Source organism: Pyrus communis, chromosome 11 (genome assembly GCF_041283825.1).
Source record: "Pyrus communis isolate YQ-2024b chromosome 11, ASM4128382v1, whole genome shotgun sequence".
NCBI classification, from domain to species: Eukaryota; Viridiplantae; Streptophyta; class Magnoliopsida; order Rosales; family Rosaceae; genus Pyrus; species Pyrus communis.
Genome location: NC_142575.1, coordinates 22563030 through 22587351, shown reverse-complemented (window position 1 = coordinate 22587351; position 24322 = coordinate 22563030). Strand labels below are relative to the sequence as shown.

At 38.9% G+C, this 24322-nt stretch overlaps 1 protein-coding gene, 1 long non-coding RNA gene and 1 pseudogene across 2 annotated transcripts; all 3 read right to left on the bottom strand.

The window, feature by feature from the left end:
- Nucleotides 1-420: 420 nt before the first annotated feature.
- On the bottom strand, nt 421-1913 carry SERAT2;1 (serine acetyltransferase 2;1). The gene has a single exon (XM_068482399.2). The coding sequence runs from the start codon at nt 1698-1700 to the stop codon at nt 699-701; it is 1002 nt and encodes a 333-aa protein (XP_068338500.1). The 5' UTR covers nt 1701-1913; the 3' UTR covers nt 421-698.
- A 2414-nt stretch (nt 1914-4327) lies between these two features.
- LOC148693100 (uncharacterized) lies at nt 4328-8099 on the bottom strand (annotated as a pseudogene).
- Nucleotides 8100-13938: 5839 nt separating this feature from the next.
- On the bottom strand, nt 13939-15565 carry LOC148693099 (uncharacterized). Its single transcript, XR_015953717.1, has 3 exons — nt 15440-15565; nt 14840-14902; nt 13939-14143 (listed from the first exon to the last, which is right to left on the bottom strand). It is a non-coding gene; the product is annotated as an uncharacterized LOC148693099 (long non-coding RNA).
- Between the last annotated feature and the right edge of the window lie 8757 nt (nt 15566-24322).

Sequence of the window (24322 nt, the reverse complement as noted above, 5' to 3'; positions counted from 1 at the left end):
TTTAAAATGAATTATAGTCTAATAGATAATAAATACTAAGAAAATAAAAGGGGAAATTAAATACTAAGAAAATAAAAGAAGAAAATAAATACTAAGAAAATAATTCTCTTATAATTAAAAAATAATATATATATATATAATATTTATTTCTATTCGGTATGGGAATACCGAAAAAATGGAGATGTAATACCGAATCCCATACCGAAAATTTCGGTTTGGTTCGGGATGACATACCGAAATTTTCAGGAATTTTGGTTTGGGATTTTTTTGGTTTGGGATCGGGATTTTTTCGGTTTGGTTTGGGATTTTTGGGATTTTTTTCCAGCCCTAATTATTCCAAAGATACTAGTGACAATGTACTCTCCGGTGTATTACATCACGAATGCTTTTAACTAACCGAGGTATAAATCATCACAAATCAACATACTAAGTCCAAACTTTCATATTCATCTTACAATGTTACAAAACAGTACATGCAATAGCAATGCTTCCAATAGGAGAACCTCAATTCTCACTAGAAGCATAAATCCCACTACGTATTATATAACTTTTATTCAGCATGGAGGCAGGAGGCTCTCTGTTTGCTATTAGGAGAACTTCAATTCTCACTTAAACCACAAACACAAAAATACACCAAAAATACATATCCCACAAAGGAGCCTCGACAAACGAGAGTCCGTTTCATGTAAGTCATTCTCTTAAATAACATAATCACACCACTCAGCTATATTAGAAGTATGGTCCATAGTAGAACTAGGCATCGTATCCAACTTAACTGGATTTTTCCCTCCAATCAACCTGGCCGGATTCCCAACCACCGTCGTCCTCGCCGGCACTTCCTTTATCACCACAGACCCAGCCCCAACCTTGGCCCCTTCCCCAATCCTAATGTTCCCCAAAATACAAGTCCCTGCCCCAATCAGCACCCCATCCCCAATTTTCGGGTGCCGGTCCCCGGATGCCTTTCCAGTCCCTCCCAAAGTCACACTGTGCAGAATTGACACATCGTTTCCAATCACCGCCGTCTCTCCCACCACGAGCCCGGTGGCGTGATCCAGCAGTATCCCGCTTCCGATTTTCGCCCCCGGGTGAATGTCCACCGCGAAAACCTCGGATACTCTGTTCTGAATCAGCAAAGCCAGGACCTTCCTCCCCTGCGACCACAATTTGTGCGCCGCCCGGTGGGCTTGGCACGCAAGAAACCCTTTGAAATTCAACAGGCAGTGAGAGTAACTAACGCAAGCTGGGTCCCGCTCCTTCACCGCCCTCAGATCATCCTTCACGGCCCTGACCACTTCCTGATCGTGTGCGAACACGCCCATGAAAATATCCACTAGGGTCGCAGACGATAGGCTGGAATTGCTTAATTTCACGGATAGATGGTGGGCCAAAGCACTTTCCAGAGAAGCTTGCGATAGAATCGAAGTGTGATAGTAATTTGACAAGATGGGTTCATCATCAATATCCGAGAGAGCTTCGTCCTGCATTCTGAGCCATAGATCTTCATCTGTGTCGAGATCCTCCACGATTCTGCGCGTCTGAGTGGTTTTCGTGCGGTTCTGGTAAATGGGTGCGCAGGAAACTTGATCGGAGAAGCTGCAGCGGCAGAAGTTCATGAATTGGTAGCGGTCTTCGTCAGAACTGGACCTGTTTGGATCCCGAGAAAGTTGGTTGGTCTGAGTATCGATGCAGGCAGCCATGGGAGTGGAGGGGTTTTGAAGATTTGAGTGGATATATAAGTGGGGTGAGAGGAGGAGGAGTCTGGGAGTTGAGAGAACGGGAGAAGCCTTATATAGGGCCCGATTAACGTCTGGAACTTTCTTTTAGAAGAAGACAAATGTCAGATGAGGAAAGAAAGAAATATGGGACTTTGGGATTGTGGCGTGGAGGAGGGTTTATATAATGGAGGCAATTGTACAAGAATCCAAATGTATTATCGCTTGCAGAAACACGTTATACTTTCAGGAAAGAATAATCGGATTCCTTCCACAAAGTCTATCAAGGTTATAAATACGAAACTTTAAAATTTAATTCAACGATTAAAGTTGTTATAGTTTTAAAATAAATTTTTACATTTAACCGTCAAATTAAATTTTAATAATTTGTATTTATGAACTTAAATTACTTAATGAATTTAACGGAAGGGATCTGAGATGATTCCTTTCCATACTCTCATTCCTTATGGCCTTCCATCCCACATGCAACTAATTATCTTCGGTACTGTTATAAAAAATAAAAAATAAAAAATAAAACAATTATCTTCTGTACTGTTCTTGTTTTTGGGTTGAGATCAGTCCAACCAACCGTCCAAGTGGGATTTTGATTGATTGAGTCCAAGTGTTTTCCCCTATTTTTCCTTATTGGTCGCTTTTTCTTCGCTTTTTTTTTTCTCTTCTTATTTTTGACAAGCATAGACAATTTTTTTAGCAAATGATAACATCTATATTAAAGAAATAATGAACTTAACTTCACAATAGACTAATAATAATATCGTTCAAATTCGTCTTTTACAAGAATCGAATCTAAAATCATTTACTTATAAATGAAGAGAAATACCCCTAAATTATGATGAAAACATAAAGCGTTACATAACCAATGAAATCACACTTATCATACGTAATGGGTTACATAACCAATTAACCTTGACCAGTCAATAAGTATTAAACAAAGATGATGGATTCGTTCCCTTGTTCCTTATGGCGGACAAGTAAATATATAAAACAAGAAGAAAGGCCCCCGAGGGTCAAAAGCATCCCACCCCCTCCAAAATCCAAACCCAACTTGTTTTTGAGAGGCGACACTTCATCCCACACGTCATAATCCCCATTCATGTCCTTTTCAACCTTCGCCACGTGTCCTTCTCCAGACCTTTGATTAGCTTTAAAAGAAATCGTCCACATGGTTATGTTACATATGATCACTTAATACTACGATCAATCATATACCTTCTTACTTGTAAGTAAAGATCTTATGTTTTATTCTGATCAAATATGAATTTAAATCATATTATTACTAACATATTATTAGACTTAACACACTCTCCAACTCCCTTGGTATAGATTATATCTTTTGTTCACAAAATAAATAAATTGTTTCAGTAATATTGAAAAGAAGAAAAATATTTGTTTGAATAACACCGGTTAGACTAATTTTTAAAAACGAATTTATAAATTATATGTCATTAATAAAAAATAAGCACGTTAATTAATATTTAAGTAATAATTCAAACATCAACAATTAGATCTTATAGTTCACAAAATTTGGTTTAAAAATTTAGTCTTCCTAGCATTACTCAAATTGTTTAGTTGGATAAAAAATTTGCTGGAAAAGAATTAGAGATTATTTAATAGCTAATTGACATGACATTTTTATGCAATACCCGTAAACTCGACTTGAAAAAAAATAAATTTCAAGTCGAAACATAACAGGTAAAACCTTTTAACAGGTCAAATTTGGATTGGAATTTTAAAACTCATTGAGATAACAAGTTTGACACGGCAGGATGGGTTATAATAATTAGTTTGACACAAAACACGACCAGTTTGCTTACACAATCACCTACTCTTTCAAATTAAAAAAAAAAAAAAAAAAAACACAATCACTTACTATTTACTACTACTATATTATTCTATTCAAAATTGACAGGTTTAATACTACGATATTATAAGCTCGAATCTTGTTAATGACAGATTTAATACTACGATATTATTCTATTCAAAATTAAAAAGAAAATATGTAGACTTCAGCACAATCTTATAAAATCCTCATTCTTTATTATTTTGGTCGGGAAGAGATCCTCAATTATTGGAATAGCTAATTATCTTCTTTTTTGGTTTTTTTTATTTATAAAGAACTGTTATTAGCATTTTAAAAATCTCATTCTACACTCCAAACTTTCTATATTAGAAAAGAAAAATACACTTGTGAGGAGTGTATAATTGAATTTTTGGAGTGCCAATAATACTTCTTTTTTTTTTTTTTTTTGTAATTCTTTAAGGAGCAGTTCTCTAATAAACATATTAAAACCGATGGTTCATCTTTTTGCTAGCCGTCTTGGTGGTGTTGTTTTATTATTATTTTTTTTTTTTTTTTTTTGAAACTAAGATTCATTAACAAGGCACAGAAGCCAACCAAGAACAAGGAAAGCCAGAAGACTAATAGACAAGGAAGAGACCCCTTGCAAACAACATGATACAAGGGAATACAAAGGACACTGCCACAGACGGCTACCACGTCGTCCCCCAAAAGCAAAAAAGGATAACTAAATATTGGCGGGCAAGGCAAATCATCTTTATTCAAGATTCTAACTAAGGAAGATGGGGGTCTTTCAACCCAAACAAAGTTGCACTTCTCCAGAGTCCGTCGCAGCATTTGCTAGTCTTGGAACCCAAGACGAGGAGCAAGCTTGGAAAGACTTCCCCACCACGCGAATGCAACTGAGGATTGGCAAGATTTCCCAAGCCCACCTTAAAGAAACATCCTTCAGCTAGGATGCATGGACACAGACACGGATACGGGGATACGACACGGGGACATGTCAAATTTCTAAAAACGAAGGCACGATACGTCAGGGATATGGCAATTAAAATATATACTTATATATATAAATAAATGAATATAAAATATTATAAAATGAACATTCAAATTTATTACTCAAGTTTAAATTTATTTCAATAAACTCCAAACGGTTAGAAAGATAGTCCATCCAACAAGCAGTTAGTCTTCAAACTTGAAAAATTAAAATGAACATCCAAACGAAAATTAAAAAAAATAAAATAAAATAAAATAAAAAAAAAAAGGTCTCGTTCAACTTCCACATTCATGATGTCTCCTCCAGTAACTAAAGTAGTCTCCAATGACGGTTCATCAAGTGAAAGGTTAGCCATTTCAAGCATCCCGACACTTTCTTCACCCAGGTTTTCAAAGCCATCTCCTCCAACATCCCACAATTGAGTAATACCTTTTTGTAGGTTGAGCTATTCCTTGATAAAAGACGAAGATTATTATGCACAAATACCAAATCCTCGGCTCTTTGTGGCGTAATCTTGTTCTTTCTTAAAGAGTGAATAAAACTATAAGTGCTCCAATTTCTTTTGCAACAAGAGGAGGAACAAGGTTGTCCAAGTAGCTTCAACGTTATGGATTGGAGACTAGGTGTAGAAGCTCCATGGACAATCCACCACATCACTGGCTCCAAATGAAACCTATCAGTCATAAAATCAATAGCTCCAAAGTCATTCAATCACCTAGAGAACGAGGCATACCCCCACATTGATATTTCTTCTAATTTCCCCATTGGAAAAGTACCTCTCAAAGTACTTTTTCCTTTGAATTGTAAGTTCAACATCTCGGTGTGGAGCAAGACGACTAGGGTCTTCTTGGAGCCATTCCGAACTATAATACCTAAAATAAAAGAAATAGCAGTTTAAAAAGTACTCATAGAGCTAAAGATTAATCTAGAAAAATTTATAAGGAAGTTAGCAAAATCATTACCTTGGATTTAATGAATGTGCCAAACAATGAAGTGGTGTGCTACTTTTAGTCCATCGCTCCAATAAAATGCGATACACCGCATCAAAAAAGCTACTTTTTTCATGTAATGCCTTGTGCTCATTCCTGTATATAGCAGCTTTCACCTTTTCAATCATAGCATCCCACCACTCATACACCAAGTGAAGACAAGGTTAATCTGTGTCAGCCATTCTAATAACCTCATATATTGAAGTTGTAAAGAAAAGAATATAATCAATCTTCTCCCAAAAATCCTCATCCAATATCTTTTGCTTCACCATCATTGCTTTAACCAAATCATCTTCTTTGTAAAACCCCCAATTTGGGCTGATCACCATTTGTTGTAAACCTTCCTTTATTTCCTTAAATCTTCTAAGCATTAAAAATTGTGGAAGCAAATCTAAAAAATTTTAAAATTAGCCGGCTTATAATTGAATAAGGAAAAAAAAAAAAAAAGTGGAGAAAACAAACCTTGTTTCAGCAATGGAAAGTAACTTTAGTTTGCAATGTTCATTAAACATGGACAATCTCATGCTATAGTTCATAATAAACAATTTTATGGACCAAGAATCACTAGCAATAGTTGAAATCCAATTGCAATCATCATACGAAACATCTGTTTGTTTTGGAGAACATATACTCTTCAAAGCAAGATTAAGAATGTGAACAACACAGGGTGTCCAAAATATATGGGGATACATGTAACAGTCAGCATATCCCGTATCTGACATGCAGGGATACACCCCTACAACACAGGGCACTGGTTGTCACTATTTTAAAGGCAGACCAGATGAGACGATCTGGGGATAACGAGTCCTCCACATGGATCCCAAAAATTGCAATCCCGTCAGCCTCAAAAAACAAGCTTTCAACCTCCTTCGTTCTCCACGTCTTTAAGTCTGGGTCAATGATTGTAGCCATCACCTGTGTCCTATCAACATCATCCCCGAATTGGATGCCCATTTGGGATGCCTGGGACCTAAACGTCAGACCACATGTTAATCTAGTTCCCACTTATAACTTGTCATCTTACCCTTCGAGAGATAATATCCCTCCCCCATGATTGGCATCCATAAACGAATCGTGGGGAAAATACCGTTGCTTAAACACCCTAGCCCAAATGAACTCTAGCTAATGGATAATACGCCAGCATTGTTTGGCAAAAAGCGTTAAGTTAAAGTCCTTCAAGTTACGGAAGCCCATACCACCATTTCCCTTTGCACGGCCTATCTCCTCCCAGTTTAGCTAATGTATACTCCTCTCTCTGTTTTTATTCCCCCACCAGAACTTAACAATTGCTGAATCAATCTCCTCGCACAATCTGTTTGGAAGCCGGAAAACGTTCATCGGATACATTAGAATAACTAGAGCGACTACCTTGATAAGAACCTTTCGACCAGCCTGGAAGAGGAACTGTTATTTCCATCCCATTAATTTTGCCAGAACCTGATCCTTAATAAATGCAAGTGCATCCCGCTTGACCCCATACCGTAGGGATGCCCAGGTACACCCTCGGATCCTCCACAGTCGACATCTCTAGGATAGCACTGAGCTCCTAGGCAAGCACCATCAGGGTATTGACACCAAAGTACACAGTTGATTTTTGTAGGTTCACTTGTTGCCCAGATGCCCGATAATGGCCCTTCATAAGTTTGAAAAATTCTAACAATTATCCAATGAAGCTTTCAGAAAAACAAGCGTGTCGTCGGCAAATAAAAGGTGAGTAAGTTTTGGACCGTTTACACTGAGCCGAATGTCGTCCAGGAACCCAAGGTCAGCAGCCCGCCCAATAAGCCGAGAAAGCACTTCACTAACAATCAAGAATAGGTAAGGGGATAGGGGATCACCCTACCGCAACCCCTTAGTCGACTTGAAACTTTTGCCAGGCTGACCATTAAGAAAAACTAAGAATTGAACAAACGACACACATCGCATAACGGCATTCACCCACTCATTACATAACCCCATCTTCCTCATGACTGCCTTCAAAAAGTCTCATTCAACTCGATCATAAGCTTTATTCATATCTAGCTTGACGCCTAACTCGAACCAATGCTTAGCCTTCCAAAGCTTCAGCAAATGGAAAACCTCATAGGCCAAAATAATATTATCCTAGATTTGCGGGCCATGAACAAAGGTGTTCTGACTAGGTGAAATTAACTTTGGCAAAAAGTTTTCAGCCGATTGTCAAGGATTTTTTATAGGACCTTAAATGAGTAGTTGCATAGGCTTATCGGTCTTAACTAATTTACTGACTCCAGGTTCAAGACCTTCTGAATTCAGACAATATTCATTAAATTAATCATGTTCGGGCTAACTCCACCATTAAGCCGCTCAGCAACCATCCCAAGGACCTTCAAGTATATAATCTCCCAAAAGTTTTGGTAGAACACCCCCTCAAACCCATCTGGACCTAGCGCTTTCAAATTGCCTATTTGAGAGATAGCCACCTTAATCTCGTTCTCCTCCAAAGACCTCCTAAGAACATCATTCTCATGAGTGACACTCGCCTCCACACAATCCAGGATGTCACCCCACTGGCAACTACCCTCAGTCGAGAACAACCGAATAAAATGTTTATCCACCATCCGTCGAATACTGGATAAATCATCCGTCTAGTTCCCTTTAGAATTTTGAGTTCCACTAATTTGATTAGATCTCCTACGCTGAATGGTAGACTGGTGGAAGAAGGCGGTATTAGTCTCCCCAGCTTGAAACCATCGAACTCTGGACCTTTGGTGTCAAAATTGCTCCTTTTGTTTTTCAAGCCTATTAATCTTATCCGAGGTTTCCTTGATTTCCTCCATATGGGCCCCGCAATTCATCTGCATCTTCCCCAGGTGGTCAGTGAGGGCAGCAATCTCATTCCTTCGGCTTCTAAACCTCTCATAACTCTATCGCCTTAAATTTTTCCTGGTTACTTAAAATTTTCTTTGCCATTTATGCAGCCACGATCCCTCAACCCCCTCCCCCCCCCCCCGGTTTCTCTTAATAGTCTTCTTGCATCCTACCTTCTTAACTAAAAGGCTTCGACCTAAACATCAGTCGAACACGTTTGTGACAAAAGTGAAGAGCCACTGCTCTTGCCAGGCCCTATTAACCAATCCTCTATCCAGATGTTCCTGAACTAACCAGTTATTACGTGTCCCCCACCAAGTGAACTTTAGCCCCGTGAACCCCAAGTCAATGAGCTCTATCATTTCCATGAAATCTTGCAAGAACCACGGCCATGAGTATGAACCTTGAGACCCCCCTCTTTTTCATAGTCCCATAAGATTTCATTTAGATCCCCTTTGTAAAACCACAGGGAGTCCTTGGGCTCCAAAATACTTGTGATCCACCTCCAAAACTTCTCATCTCTGACCTGTACGGATTCCCGTAAACCCATGACGTAGTGAACCAATCCGTTCAATGAAGAATTAAGAACATTAACCTCTATCTTTTCATCCTACCAAAGGCTCAGGCCATCTGCCACACCCAGGGGGAACATCAAAACCCTCTTATAACTCATCTATCTTCTCATACCTTCGATTCTATGGTTCTTCATTTTAGTCTCCGATAGAAAAATCACATAGGGTATGTACTACCTAATCAACCCGTGAAGGGCCCGAACCACTGTCTCCGACCCAAGACCACAGTAGTTCTACATCAAGAAGATCATGGTGATTTTACTGCTACTTCGGGCCAGCCACCACCACCACATCCAGAAGGACCTCATCAATTGTCTGAGACACCCCCTTTCTTGCCCTGTGTTATCCTCTAGGGAGTTCCATTCCCCCGCCTACTAGATAGGAATATTTATGAGGTTTTCTTCCCCGAATAAGTAACACTAATTCTGATGACCTCCCTCCTCGATAGATATACCACTAGCCAGGCTTCGCCTACCTCGCTTCCTTCCAGTACTCGGGATGCCCCCTCTTTTAGTCCTCTTTCTTGAATCCATAGAGCAATCCTTCGAATCCTCTGCTACATGTTTCATCCCCAACCTTTCAAAGAACTCACCGAAATTCTACCTATCGGTGTTCCCCTCAACAACTTCCAAAGGTACGTACTGGGATAAGGGTAGGCTCGACACCTCTAGGCCGACACCTAAGTTCCAAGTAGCAAACACCAGACTTGCTTGGGCTGCCCCACTAGTCGTCAAACTAGGCCTATCTAGGACCCATATCACCAACCTCCTCAATTCTCACACCTCTATTCTATATTATATTACTTAGCCAAAGAATTTGCCACACCTGCCTTTGAACAACCCATCAATGATCAACTGGTGAGGCCTAGCTGATTGAGGTCCAATGATGGTGACTTGGCATGGCCACATATTTGTTCCTGCAGTTCTCGGAGAGGTAGATCCAACATTTTGCCCTTCCCAGGCCAGGTTTGACCTTCACGATGCATGTCCATCTCCGTCTCTCTCTTGGCCCCGTATGAAAAAGCCACATTCCATCAGTACGATTCTCCTTCTTTCCCTACTTTTTCCAATGCATCGTCTCTGTCCATGGGGAACCACCTCCAATCTGACATTCTCCTGTATATCACGCACCATCTTCGTTCTTGTCCATTCACCATATCCAACAAAGCTACTATTGTTTGGTTGAAATGAGCTTTCGTGCCCAATTCTCCTATATTTATAACAAAAATTTTGCAGCCTCTCATATCGGAACTCAACCCACGAGTCTCGATCTCCCTGTCTAGCCAACCAACAACCAGCTGGAAAGGGATTGGTAGTATCTATCATCACCCTTACCCTTAGAAAACCTCGTGCATAGGCCAAGTCTTCCACCTCCAGAACTTCCCCTATTTTCCATGCAAGACATTGCACATTTTCCTCATAGCAGAGGTACAATGGGACTTCTTTCATCTGAACCTAGAATATGACCATCTGCATCTCCACCTCTTCCAAGGCAAGGTCACCCGGCCATCTTTTGACGAAGAAATTCTGCTTCATTACTGCCCAGGGAACTTGGTCAAGAATCTTGGAAACTATATCCTAATCCTTAGCTATTATAATAGAAGTATAGGCTTTAATCCAGTTGGTCTGGACTTCTCCAAACTCCTTCCATGTGCTTTTTAAAATGTTTCTTACCTCACATTTCTTAAGTTAGTGGTTAACCAGTGCCGCTCCCACCAGTTTAACCCATTGTTCCATGTTAGACAACTCAATCACCCCCTTCTAATTGGACCTTAAGCTCATCAACCTCTAACTATATCATGACTCTTCTAATCCACCTTGTTCTACTATAGTACTTCTCTTCTTTGTCTAACTCAGAATGGTTCTTGTTCCATTGGAGAAAACTAAACCACAAAATATATCCAAGCAGAAAAGAGAGGATGAGTTTTGTACTTACTTTCAGGGTGTCCTTCCATCCACCCCATCCGATCATAAATGCAACTACTTAGGCAATTGGATATTGCATTCCAATTAGTCTCCAATGGGCAATTAGTGGTTGCCCCTTCTCCCTACCCATACCTACCCACCTCACCTATCATAAATGTCCATAGGGTACAAGCATCACCCCAATCGAGAAGGGCTAGAAACAGAGACATATTTAGGGGCAAAACGACTGCGGGAGGGATAACAGGCTCCCCAGCGCCCACAGATACCTAACTCAGAGAATAGTCACAATCAGATCAAATGTACCTCTGACAACCCACCCACTAGAAAAGGGGAAAAGATTACCTCGAGTGATGAAACTCCATGGGGAAGAAGGCAGGAAGGTTGTAGTTGTCTGCAATAACTCAAGTTTTGGAGAAATTTTTAGGTGTACCGGGTACACCAAAAAATTTGGTGTACCCTCACTCATAACACTGTTTGTACCCTCACTTATTTTTCAATAAAATAATAAAAATCAAAATGTTATGAGTGAGGGTACACCAAATTTTTTTGGTGTACCCGGTACACCTAAAAATTTCTCCAAGTTTTGGAGGAAAAAAATGCCCACGAAATCATATATGAGGGTGGGTCAACCAGGTAAATGACTTGCCGAGTGAAATGACTACAGATCAGCCAGATTTGTACCAACCCACCCACCTGCAGAAAGAATAAATAACCTCGGATGGAACTCGCCAATGTAAGGAAGGTTATAGATGGTGGAAATAATTCTAATTTTGGTAGGTTAGAAACTAAATGATCTAAAAGGGGGCATCAATGTGAATTTCGAGAGAGGACGGTACAAGCGCTCTCACAATAGAGAGAAGCACTCTCACAGTAAAGAGAAAAGCTCTCATGGAGGAGAGAAAGTTGAGCTTTAATTAGGCCGGCACAGAAGCATATCGTGTTGTTTTATTATGTAGTAATTCCTAAGGGAAGTGTTATTGGCATTTCAAAAATCTCATTTTACACTCCTCACAAATGTATTTTTCTTTCCAAATATAGAAAGTTTGGAGTGTAGAATGAGATTTTTGGAATGCCAATAACAATTCCTATTCCTAATTACGTGTGTATTGATAGATGAGATCCTGACACATTTACTAATACACCCCTAATCTCGTACTAATTAAGCACAAACATCATATGGAGAGCTTGCACAAGTAGACACATATTTAACAGTGTTACTCAAGCCGTTAGGACTTAGGACTAATATGGTGCGACGACTAAGCACCAATAATCATTCAAATAATTTCACTAACCAAGTCAAACAGTTAATTGACATACTAAGTGGCATAAGATTATAAAAGATCATTGCCTTAATCCTTTCAAGATAATCATTCTTTAAAAAGACTTTACGTCATTCTTCAAGACTAAACTTGGACAATAAAGATCGTCCGGTTCACACTATAACTTGCTTTTCTTTCTTTTTTTTTTTTTTTAACTTTGCGTCCTACAAATCAATATTTTCATTGAAAGATAATAGTCTTTTCTATTGGTCTTTGTGTGAAATTAAAATGACCAAAATACCTTCCAACTAATGGGTCGGATTTCTCATGTCTAAGAGGTTCATATGCAGTCGGTTAATTTGCATTTTAGCTTGGAGAATGGTTCAAGTAGAATGCAAGTAGAGTTAAATAGTAATCTTCCTAGGTTTACAACACCTACAAGGTACGTTGCCCACTCAAATCTAAGGTCCAATACATTCATCAGAGTGATTGAATTGAGCATTTGAGAGTCCACAGTCAGTGCAACAATGGTGCCTTTTACTCTTTGAGGCTTTTCCTTGTTTTGCAAGCTATCTTAAAGAATTTATTGGACGTACATAATTGTGTTCCAACATATGGGCACACACAAAGTGTGTGAGAAAATTTTTTATTTTTATTTTTGAAATAAAAGGAGAGAGGAAGAGAGTGATAAAGAATGTGAGAGTGGGAAGTTTGTTATTTATTTTTTATATTTTTAATTAGAGATATGCTAGGATTACATGTACGTGAGGTTTTGAAAAAAAACTGCAAAAATTGGTTGTGTGAAATTACATTTCTACTCCATATTTCTTATTCATGTTATGTTTTAATTATAGGGTTAAACTGATAATTTTATAAGATTTTGATTAATAATGAGCGTTTTATTAATTAGTAAAGATTAATCATAATTTAAATTACATATTTAAAAATTGAAAAATAATTTAGTTTGTGTTTATTATGCTGAAGTCGAGTTACTAGTATTTGGGTACAATTCGCCCAACAGAGGAATAAAATAACAAAACTCAAAAGGGTAAAATGATAAATAACAAAAGACGCACAAACAACTACAATACTCCCATCATTAAAGTTAAAGCATAATATCTAACTAATCCCCAAAGAAACTAAAAACAAATGAAAGCCTAAATGAAGTGGCATATTCTATGAGATATGCGTTTTGGCCTTGTGTTCTAGTTGCGAAACGAATCCAATAACGGTTACTTTTAAAAAGCGATTCGATCTCGTGGGGCCACAGAGTTCTTGCCTCACGCCTTCAGTTGTCCTCAATCTCTCCCCATTCTCCGCATTCCTTCTTAGTATGCATCCGTCCTTTTAATTTTCTTTATTTTGAAATCAATCTATTCGTGATTATATCAGTTACCAAGTTGTTCAAAAGTTGATTCCATTTCCACCCACAGAAAGAAAAACCATCAACTCTTCCCTCCTCTCTCTTTCGTCTAATTCAGAAATTCCGAGTCGTTTAATAATTTGTTGTTAGTTTTTATAAAGAGAATTGTTATTAGCATTTCAAAAATCTCATTTTACACTCCTTATAAATGTTTTTTTTTCCTAATTATAGAAAGTTTGGAGTGCCAAATGAGAGTTTTGGAGTGCTAATAACGATTCCCTTTTATAAAAGAAAGGAGATATAATAGTGGATGAATGGTGATAAATGAGAGCAGGTGTTTAGCCATGACATAGGCAGAGAGAAGGATTGACACGCCCCAACCCCGATATTCCCCGAATACCAGGATAGGCACGTGCTGGCCGACACCCGAGGGTGACGAAAGCCATTTATTGAGTGTAAATGCTGAAAACAAAGGATAAATAAGGTTTATAAATATAAAAGAATAATGAATATGTAAATAAGGACCGTGTTCAGAGCACACCTCTAATCTAGAACACTAAAAGAAAATAATATAAAATTGAATGAAACAAAGGAGTGGGTCCTACACCGAGAGGACTCGAAGATGTCGATGCAGAAGTGCCTGGACGTCGGGATTGTATGCCTCGATTCTAAGTCCTGAAGGGGGCGCAAAACAAACATGAGTGGACCAACTTGATATATATATATATATATATATAATAAAACAGTTATCAACATACTAACTCTCAGGTTTTATGAAAACACATATATAATGATAAATATAGGTTTTCCGAAAACCTAGCATGTCGTGCAATATCTCAAATCATAACTCGCATAAAATAATAAACACTAGTGAATGTCCGATATAACACTTCAGGCCCCATGCCGGCTCCCCGTCTCTGAGCAGACAGTCAGAGGAAAAGACACTTCAGGCCCCTTGCTGGCACCCCGTCTCTGAGCAGACAGTCAGAGGAAAACACACTCCAGGCCCTATGCCAACACCAAACCGTCACCCAGGACGGACCAGATCTATCCCTACGTCCCGTAGCGGAAAGGACCACTAGGGAAGTACAAAACCAGTGAACATACATATATTGAAAATCAACTTCATAGTATAAAGTCATCCATCATCTATACTATAAAGAAGTGTTCTAAACATGTTCTAAATATCATATCGTCATCCATCAGATATTCTATAAGAACATGGGTTATAGGAAAAATAGTAATAATTCAAACTAGCCTCAATAAGCATGTTATCTCGTAAAACGTTCATAAAACATAATCATCAAATCATGCTTTTCATGTATGCATTTCTACTATTAAAACATGCATTTTTAGAAGGGGTCCACTCACAGTACTTCGCCGTCGAAAAGCCACGCCATCTAGCGAAGAAGGAAACGCCACAGATAAACGCCCCTAAGCACATAAAGGGTACATTTAGTCAAACTCTACTCAAACGACTGAATTTGGAAAAACGGACATCGGAAACGGGTTCAGGACGTCGAAATTAGCCTAGGAGAGGTCCCACACGAAAACCCAAAAAGTCAACGGTCAAAGTCAACGCTGAGTCAACGGTCAGACCGGGTCCGAGTCAGCAGGTCAAACGAGTCTGGGCTTGGATCCGGATTGGGTTAAAGGGTTTGGACTTGGGTTTGGGCCTAAAGGGTTTTAGGGTTAACGGGCCGGAGGCCCTAAAAGAAACGGCCTAAGGCCTTTAAATTAACAAAACCAAAAATAAAAATAATAAAAGGTTGGGTTGGGCTACCCACGGTTTTGGGCTTGGCAGGAAAGGCCCAAAGGCCTTGGGTTTTGGTGGTTCGTCGGATTTCAAGGAAGGAGAAGGCCGATTTTCGGCCGGAGAATTCCCTAGCTCCGATGGAGCTCAAAACTCAACCAAAACATGTCATTCAATATACCAAATTGAAGCCCCAAAGGTAAGGAATCGAAATATACCCTTGGTTCCCGTCATCGTGGTCAGAGTTGGCCGAAAAACAGCCTGGAAGCCACGGGTGTCCGCCGGAAACTAGGTAAGATTCAAATGAGTATAACTTCTTCAATACTCAATGAAATTGGGTGAAACAAAAAGGAAAGTTGTATTACTCAGCGAGAAAAAGAGATTGATACCTTGCACACCGGCCAAATCGCCGTGGTTTGGCCGGAAATTGCCTCGAAAGGGGCGGTGCTCACCGGAAAACTGGGAAATGTCTCTGAGGTGGTTTCTTCATGGTTTGACGTCCAAAACACAACCACGGGGTTAGAAAAGAGTTATAGGTGTGGGCATGGGTGGGTGTGTGTGTGTGGGTGTGTTCTTGTCAGAGAAAAGAGCACCGAGAGGGGGGGATGGAGAAATCACAGAGGAGAAAGAGAGAAGAGAGAAGAGAGACTTTTTAGAAGAAATAAAAGAAAGGGAAGGGGAAAGGAACCGGGGACAAAACAGGGGGTGGGCCCCTTGGGCTCACCAATTAAGGCTAAAAAAACAATTTTAAAAAGGAAAGTATCCCCCAAACTTAATGAAAATACAAAAATACCCATTTTCTTACGTAAATCCCGGGACGGGTTGTTACAAGGATGGTAGTTACTACTCAAAATTAGTGTTTTTTTTTTTTTTGTTTTTTTGTGAACAAACGATATTTCTATACTAAGGGAAAAGAGAGTGGGCTAAGCCTCACAATGGGTAAGCAATAATGTGCTTCAAATTTGCCTTTGGCGAGAATCGAACCTAAGACATCTGACTTACAAGTGAAAAGAAATATCACTTAATCATAGTACTAAGTGGCTAATTTTATTTTTATTTTCCTTTTAAATGTGTAATTAAACTATTTAACAATTATTACATGGGTTAGATACAATGATTCATTCTAAAAAAGTTTTTTAGATTATGCAACGTGTTCTTATCTTTTATGTTCCTCTAGATTCTCCATAAATAGCCTTTAAACAATCAAACTATATTCTCTACCAACATCAATCTGTTCTCAATTGCCGCCTCTTACTTTTGCTTAGGGTCGGCGGCAGCCCACTAACTCATCTTCTCCTCCTCCTTCCCTCCCCTATCCTCTGCCACTTCCCTCTCGCCTTCCCATCATCTCCTTTGCCTCCTTCCCCCTTGCTGCATCCCAGCCCTTTCTTCTTTCAAGCCTTCCTCTCCATTTCCTTTTTCTCTTCCTTCCCTGTTTCTCTTTTTTTCCTGTGTTGCTATATTTCTAATTTACTTTGGCTTTCCTTGAGCTTGGTCTCATTTTTCTTGAACCTTATCTCAGTTTTCTTGAGCTTTGTCCCCATAGCTTGTCTCAAATCGGAGCATTTATGCACCCCTCTGGCTCCGATGCTTCTTTCCGTCCCATGTCCTCAATTGTCGACCAACCACCGCTACTCAGCTCAGTTGCTTTTCCTCAGCGACGTGCTTGGGTTTCGGGTGGCTGTTAAAGTGCAATTTGCACTTTTGGTAGGATTATGGAAGCGCTCACTGCGTAAGTGGCTCACTCACCCCCATTTTCCGCTGATCCAGTTGTTCCATTTAATTCTTTCCCTTGGTGCTGGTGGCCTTGTGATGGAGGCGCATCTAACTTGGTGGTGGGTGTCGATTTTAGGGTTTTTGTTGTTTTTTTCAGCTGGGTCCTTTAGGGCCTTTATGTTGTATTTGCTTTTCCTTCTTAGGGTTGTATTTAGTTTGAGACCTGCCTTTTAGGCTCTCTTTTCCATGTACTAATCTTTTTATTTAAAAAAAAACTAATGAAAATGGCTTCAAATCTTTGCATTTTAATTATATAAAAAAATAAAAAATAAATAAAGCCTATTCGCTAACTTTATTTAATAATAAGGACAAAATAATTTTAAAAAAAAACAAAACAAAACATAAAAAACCCAACTTGCGCTGGGCGTGTCACACCCCCCCCCCCCCAAAAAAAAATTTCCACACTCCATTTTTTTTCTCCCATTGTTAGCTACATTAATAGATTTTTATTATTATTATTATTATTTTGTATTTTTTTTAGCTTAGAATAAGAAAAAGACTTCAAATTGAATTACATTCCCCAGTTTTATTTTTGTGGTGTTGTTTCCCACTTGTAGTCAAGATGACAAGAGATTTTTCAATGTGCCTGGAATACGGGGTGGTACACTACATATCTCTATACAAGTGGTGAGATTCTTGTGTTAAAAACTTAATAACATAAATAATAAAATTTCTCCAAGATGACACCCAAGCTCAAGAAATTGGATGGAGAGCTACATTTATTATTGCAGGTATGTAAAAATTGTGAGGGAATTTTAATTGGGTAATTGAAAACAACTTTTTAAATATAATTACTAAGAACATAATCTTCTCAAAGTTTTGATCTACTTTGATCTAAATGATCACTTCTAGGTTCATCATTTTCGAAGCAATGGGTGCTTTTACAATTACACATCTCTATTCTCTCTCTATGCCGCACCCCCTCTCTCTTTCCAGCCTCTATAATTATTTAGTAAATTATGCCTACAACATGTTATCAACACGCTCTTGACGTTGTGCTAAAGAGAGTTTATTCTTGAATCAGGGGAGTATTACGTTTTAATCATTCTTTTTATGATTAATTTATTATTTTATTAAATTGATCTACTTGTTATTGATTCAATTTATTTTTTTATTTGTTGAACGTGATACAATGCATTGGAGATGCAATTTCAGCTTTCCGAGAATGATCTTTTACAAATTTAAAGGCTTTTGTTTTTTTCTGCCAATCAGGTACGCTTAAAATAAAGGAAGATATTTGAAACAACCATGAACATGAAAACATTCCTCATGATGCATGAACCCCCTATATTTACATTTACCTTCTGATATATATATATATATATATATATATATATATTGTATATGTTTCATATATTTGTCAATATATACATACGTTTCATGCATTACGCAATTTTTGCTATGTGGAATTTTTGAGTCAAAGCATATAAATAAATTAGAAGCAATTAGGGTTTTTCAAACCTTAGCAAAAATCGAAAAAAAAAATTATGGGATTTTTGCAGCATAAGCCACGGCTCACTGCCAAGTCGCCAGTAGCACCACCAAGTTGAGCCCCACTGCTGCCCTGCAGCCCAGCCATGTGGAGGACCTTAAGACGACGTCATTTGACATCTAGACCACATGGCAGCAGCCCTTTGGGCTTTGCTGCGCACGCAAGACATACTAGGCCCTTAGCCTGGTATGGTTTCCTCGGGCCTCTAGCCTAGACTAACTCCAAAAGAGGCATGCAGCTCTCTTGGATCTGTCATACCGTGTCCCTGGCCCAAAAATTAGCAACCTCATTTTGCTAGGCCTTTGTCCTCAAGCTCAGGCCTGCCTGCAGCAAGCCACAAGCTTGCTGGGCTTTGCCTAAGCCCTTGGCCCAACTCATTCCCTCCGGCCCAAACCCCAAAAGCCAGCTTTGGCTGGGCTTTCCCGCACACCCAGGCCAGCCCCGTGCTAGGCCTATCCCACCGTGCCCTGTTTTGGCCCAAAACAAGCAGCCCATGCTGCTAGGCTCACCCCAGACCCACGCCCTTGAGGCCCATAGCCTTTTCGAGGCCCAAAAGGCCCGCAGCCGTGCTGCAGAGCATATCCATAGATTGTAGTCAACCCAAATAAGCTTGGGCCGCAACCCTTTTTTGACCCAATGCCAATTTTCGGCATTCTCGCGTTATGAATCATACCCATTTAATTATTGGGGTATTTTGGTTAACGCTAATTAATTTTAATATAATTGTCACTTGGTCTATTGCCAACCGAAGCTAATATGACCAGCCTATCATTACTTTGCTTCCACGATCGATCCTGTTTGGTCCCGATCTATTGAATTAATTAAAAATGACCAATAGCCTATTAATCTGACGATTAATCCAAAATTATTGACCTGAAGATCACTTTTGGACATTAACGATTCAATAATTTATTTTTCTACTTTAAACCGTTGACATCCTTTCGAAGTCTACCAAATGGGGATGCCCTGTTTCGGCAGGAATGCACCGAAGGGCATGCTCTGCTTCGATAAAGAAGCACCAAATGGTATTGCTCTACTTCGATAGAGGCCTACCAAATAGACCCTTCTAGCTTCGAATGGAGCCTACCGAAGGGTCTGTCTCTCTCACAATCCAATTTTGAGTTTATTTTTACGACATATGGTAGAATCAAGGCCTGCCATGGTGTGGCATTATGCTCGAAGTGTGATTCTTGGCACCTAAGACCTAAAACTTCAAGAATAAAGGATAATATTCCCAAACCTTAACCCTGCATAATCTACTTTTGTCTTGATGGAATAGATCATTGGTTATGCACTTGTTCGTGCCCCTACCAATGTCATTAAGGAGTACCATTCTCGTAGTCAATATGTGAAACTAATTTTGCTTCACCGAACACTGTTGCAAGAGCAGAATTTTGACATGAATGACCTTGTTGGTCGAATCTCCTTAGTAATTTTGATTTACTTTGTGAATATTTTTCTATGTTCTTGGATTCCAGTTTGGTGTTTGTTTTAGTTATGGATAATCTTATTGATATTGTCCTCGAATATGAGTTAGGTGAATCATGTTTCTTAACAAATGTGACCGAATTCAATTAAATACGTGATTAGGTACGAATGTGGGAAAGGTAGTTATCTGGATGAATGCGATACTACACACACTAACTTTATACCTAAATCATATCTCTAGCAAAAGTTCAGGTCTATCCAACCTAATTAAGAGCGTCAGCACGCTTCTCGTTGTATGAATGGTACTAAATTACCATTTCAGAGACCTTATATTCTCCCCGTTCCGGAAGAACGTTGTTGAGCTTAAGAATATTTGAGACAACAATGATCATGAATGAAACCACTGATGGAAAATAGAGTGAAATTTCTTTGCACCACCTCCAAAAATGAGCCTGAAGCTTTGTATTGGGGCCAATGGGCTATCTCCCAACTGGGAACACTCCATATATGGCCAGCTCAGAGCCTGGTGATTCGAGCAGTTTACTTGCCTTGGCACGACCATTTGGGACACTTAGGTCGAAGAATGATGCTACGATGCATCTCCTTACTCGAAGAAAGGATCTTGTGCTTACAAGCATAATTTGCCAAGCCTGCTTATTGGGAAAATTGATTTTCTACATCATCCTTAGCAAAGATAAGAAATGACCTTAGATCCAAAGGAATATATGTGGACTAATCCAACCAAAATGCAGGCTACATAAATATTTATGGTTTTGGTTGATAAATCGACAAACTGGTCACATGTTTATCCACACACATTGCTGCTAAACCTTCTAGCCGATTTTAAAGGGTTCACCACCCTGATTATCCCATAAGGTCTAGAAGACTAAATAATGCAGGAGAATTTATATCGACGATTTTTCAATAAAGTATTGTATGTCTTTTGGGTTTAAATTGGACATCGAATTCTCATGTTCACCCCAAAACAGCCTCGCATAGTGATCATAAAGCCCAATTTAAATGATCGCCCAAACTTTGGTGAACGCACCAAGTTTTTGGTTTCTCCTAGGACTATGCAATCTTGTACATAGCTATGTTGGTCCGCCTTGAGGCCTATTGCCACTTAACCTATTCATTGTTACAGTTGGTTACTGGGTACAAACCTGAAGTTTCGTACTTACGCATTTTGGATATGCATTCCATTTGCCAAGTTGTGTCGCCACAACGTACCAATATGGGTCCTCACAAAATGTTGTGAATCTTTGTTGATTATGATTCTCCTTCACACTAGCTCTCTTAGAGCCCTTGCAAGCTATCTTTTTACCACTCATTTTCAGATTGTCACTTCAATGAGATAGTCTTCCGACCGTTAAGGGGAGATAAGAATGTCAGCATTCCTGTAGAACAATGTAACTTTACATGGACGTTGCCCATTATGTCTCATCTCGATCTCCGTACTGCATAAGTGTGATAAGCATGTATGATGAATTCTAGCTTTCATAATGTTGCTCCAGATGCATTCCTTTGATCTAGCTAAAGTGACAATATCATTTACCAGCTACAAACATGCCTGCAAGGATAGACGTACTTAAAGGACGTCGAGTCAACATACCAGAACGGTGTGCCGCCCATGTTGGACGATTTGGCCGCTCTTATTGGACGGTCTGGTACACTGACAGATAGCCGATCAATCTATCTTGACCTGAAGCACGACAAATCACTCGATTCATAAGATTAACTTCCCTAGAAGAGGAAGATCACGGCATAAAATCTATACTCGATCACTGTCTCAATCATTTCCATCTCATGAGATTAATCCGGATTACTCCCGAGACTTGAAGTTCTTGGTCTAGTAGACTAGTTTGGATGAGATAATGGAATTGGAATGAGACTATCATCGATGATGTTTTCACTTATATGGTAGTTACCGACATAAATGAAAAGTGACAATATCGAACCGTGTTCCGTTGATTAGTGACAACGTAGAACTGATTGGATAACTGAAATCATAATCCAGGTTAAATTTCTTACCAAAGTATGTTTAGACCTATAGTTCCTACACTGGCCAAGGTAACCTTGTTGTGTTACATGTGGGAAAGGAAATGTAATGAGATGAATGAAATAGTGCGATATGATGCACATCTTACGACACAAGGTTTCTCTTAAACATCTTACGACACATGGATTGATTCAAATAGTTCTAAACCATGGAACACCCTCTCAACTCGTTTGAGGTGTTCACTTACGAATTGCAGCAATCTAACTTATATGGTATACCCGTGTAAGTGATTATTTTATTAGTTAGGGATATGAATTAAGCCCTTGCATGTTAAATTATGAAGTCTTATTCTGAATTGCTAGAGTTGCAGTTTATGTCAATGACATGCATCTCACTAAGACTTTAGAAAAGCTTGAGAAAACTACCTCGCATCTAAAGACGGAATTTGAGATGAAGAATCTTAGGAAAATTCGTTTATACCTTGAACTGAAGTTTAAGCGTTGTTCTGACGATACTTTAGCCTACTAGTCAAACTATACCTCGAAGGTGTTACCTTTTGCGTATACCTATGATCTTCCAACGCTATATGCAAATGAGACCCTTGAGAGGTTATGGAATCCGAAGTTCCATATCTGAGTTTAACTTTGCACTTTGTTGTACTTAGCACATTGCATTAGATAGGACATCTCATTCGCTGTTGATCTATTGGTAAAGATACAACACCGTGCCTACACGCAACCACTAAATTGGTATTAAAGACGTTTTCCACCACCCTAAAAGGTACTACGGATTTGGGCTAATCCCAACATATCTCAAGCGGATCTGACCCCCTTGATCCTCGAAATGATACTTGCCTTGTTTGTTATGTTGATGCTAGTTACTTATCAAACCCGCACAAGGCACATCCCCAAAATGGTTATGTTTTTACCGTTAGGGATATCACAATATCTTGGAGGTCCACGATATGACCTTGGTTGCAAAACCTTCGAATCGTTCCAAAACTCACCTCACTTCATTACGCCACACTTGAGACATGGTTAGGAGTTCTTGTTGAGCATAGTCGAAGTACTTGATGTTTTCATCCATCGTTGAGTCCCGACGATGATCCATAAAAACTATGTCGCATGTATCAACCCGACCAAGACATGATACATCAACGAAGTCAACACCAAGACATATTATGTCTACATCTACATCAACAAAGCATCAGGAGATTAAAGTCATGCAACCCGATCCCAGACAACCTTGCCGACCTCTACATGACGTCACTACCAAAGTCAACCTTCCAGAAGCTTGTCCAAGGAATTGGTATGCCTAACTATTCATATGCAATGTTGTAGTTCTCATTTGGAAGTTCTGACAAACTCAGGGGGAGTATCCAGAAGTATACTCACTTGATCTTAATGTACTATTTTCCCTACGATTACGAGAATTTTTCCCACTAGGTTTTGACGAGGCACCCATCCTGGGTTGGGCATACCCTTGTGAGTTCGTCTACTTGCGTCCAAAAGACGTATAGTTTTGACTTAATACAACTTCTCACTTTTCTCTATAGTCTATGGGTTTTCTCCCACGTTGAGTTTTACCATAGCAAGATTTTGTGAGTTTTACCTTTTATGCATTTTTCCGTTGATCTGAGACTCACATTCGCTCATTGTGTCGACAACTTCATCAACTGTACTTACTTCATCTTTGAACACCTGATGCGCCATTTGTTTGAGTATTTACACACTCAAGGGGGAGTGTTGCAGTCCTATTAGATTAAGAATGTGATTGTGTAAATCCTAGTGTATCTACGGATATCTTGCAATATTCTCTAGGGTTAGATATTATCCTATTAAAGTTGTAATCCTATTAGGGTAAGGATTTAACCTTCCTTATTACTATAAATAAAGACACAATGACCTCACAATTACACATCTCTCTTATCTCTCTATGCCGCACTCCCTCTTTCTTTCTGGCCTCTATAATTGTTCAATAAATTATACCTACAATAATTGTGTCATTTTTATTAAAATTTAAGGTCTTTTGTCCTTTTTATTAAAAAAAATAAGGGATTTTCATTAATATTTTAATTCTTTTTCATTAAATAAAGTTAAAGCATGATTTTTTATTAAAATAAACTTAACCCAAGCCTCTTTCATGAAAGTTCCATTTTATTTAATGAAAGTAACTTAGGTTGACAAAAAAAAAAAAAAAAAAAAAAAAAAAAAAACCAATCATCGCTATCCTTTCCATGCTCATCAATTCTTGTATTTTAGAAAAGAAGATGCAAGGGTTACTCAAACAAAAAATTATTTTAAATCATTTTCAATTTTGAAGACTTTTATTTCATTTATTCTTCTTTATTTCTTCTCCAACACCCTTATTCATTGCTCATATTCCTCTTCCATTTTTTCCCAATCT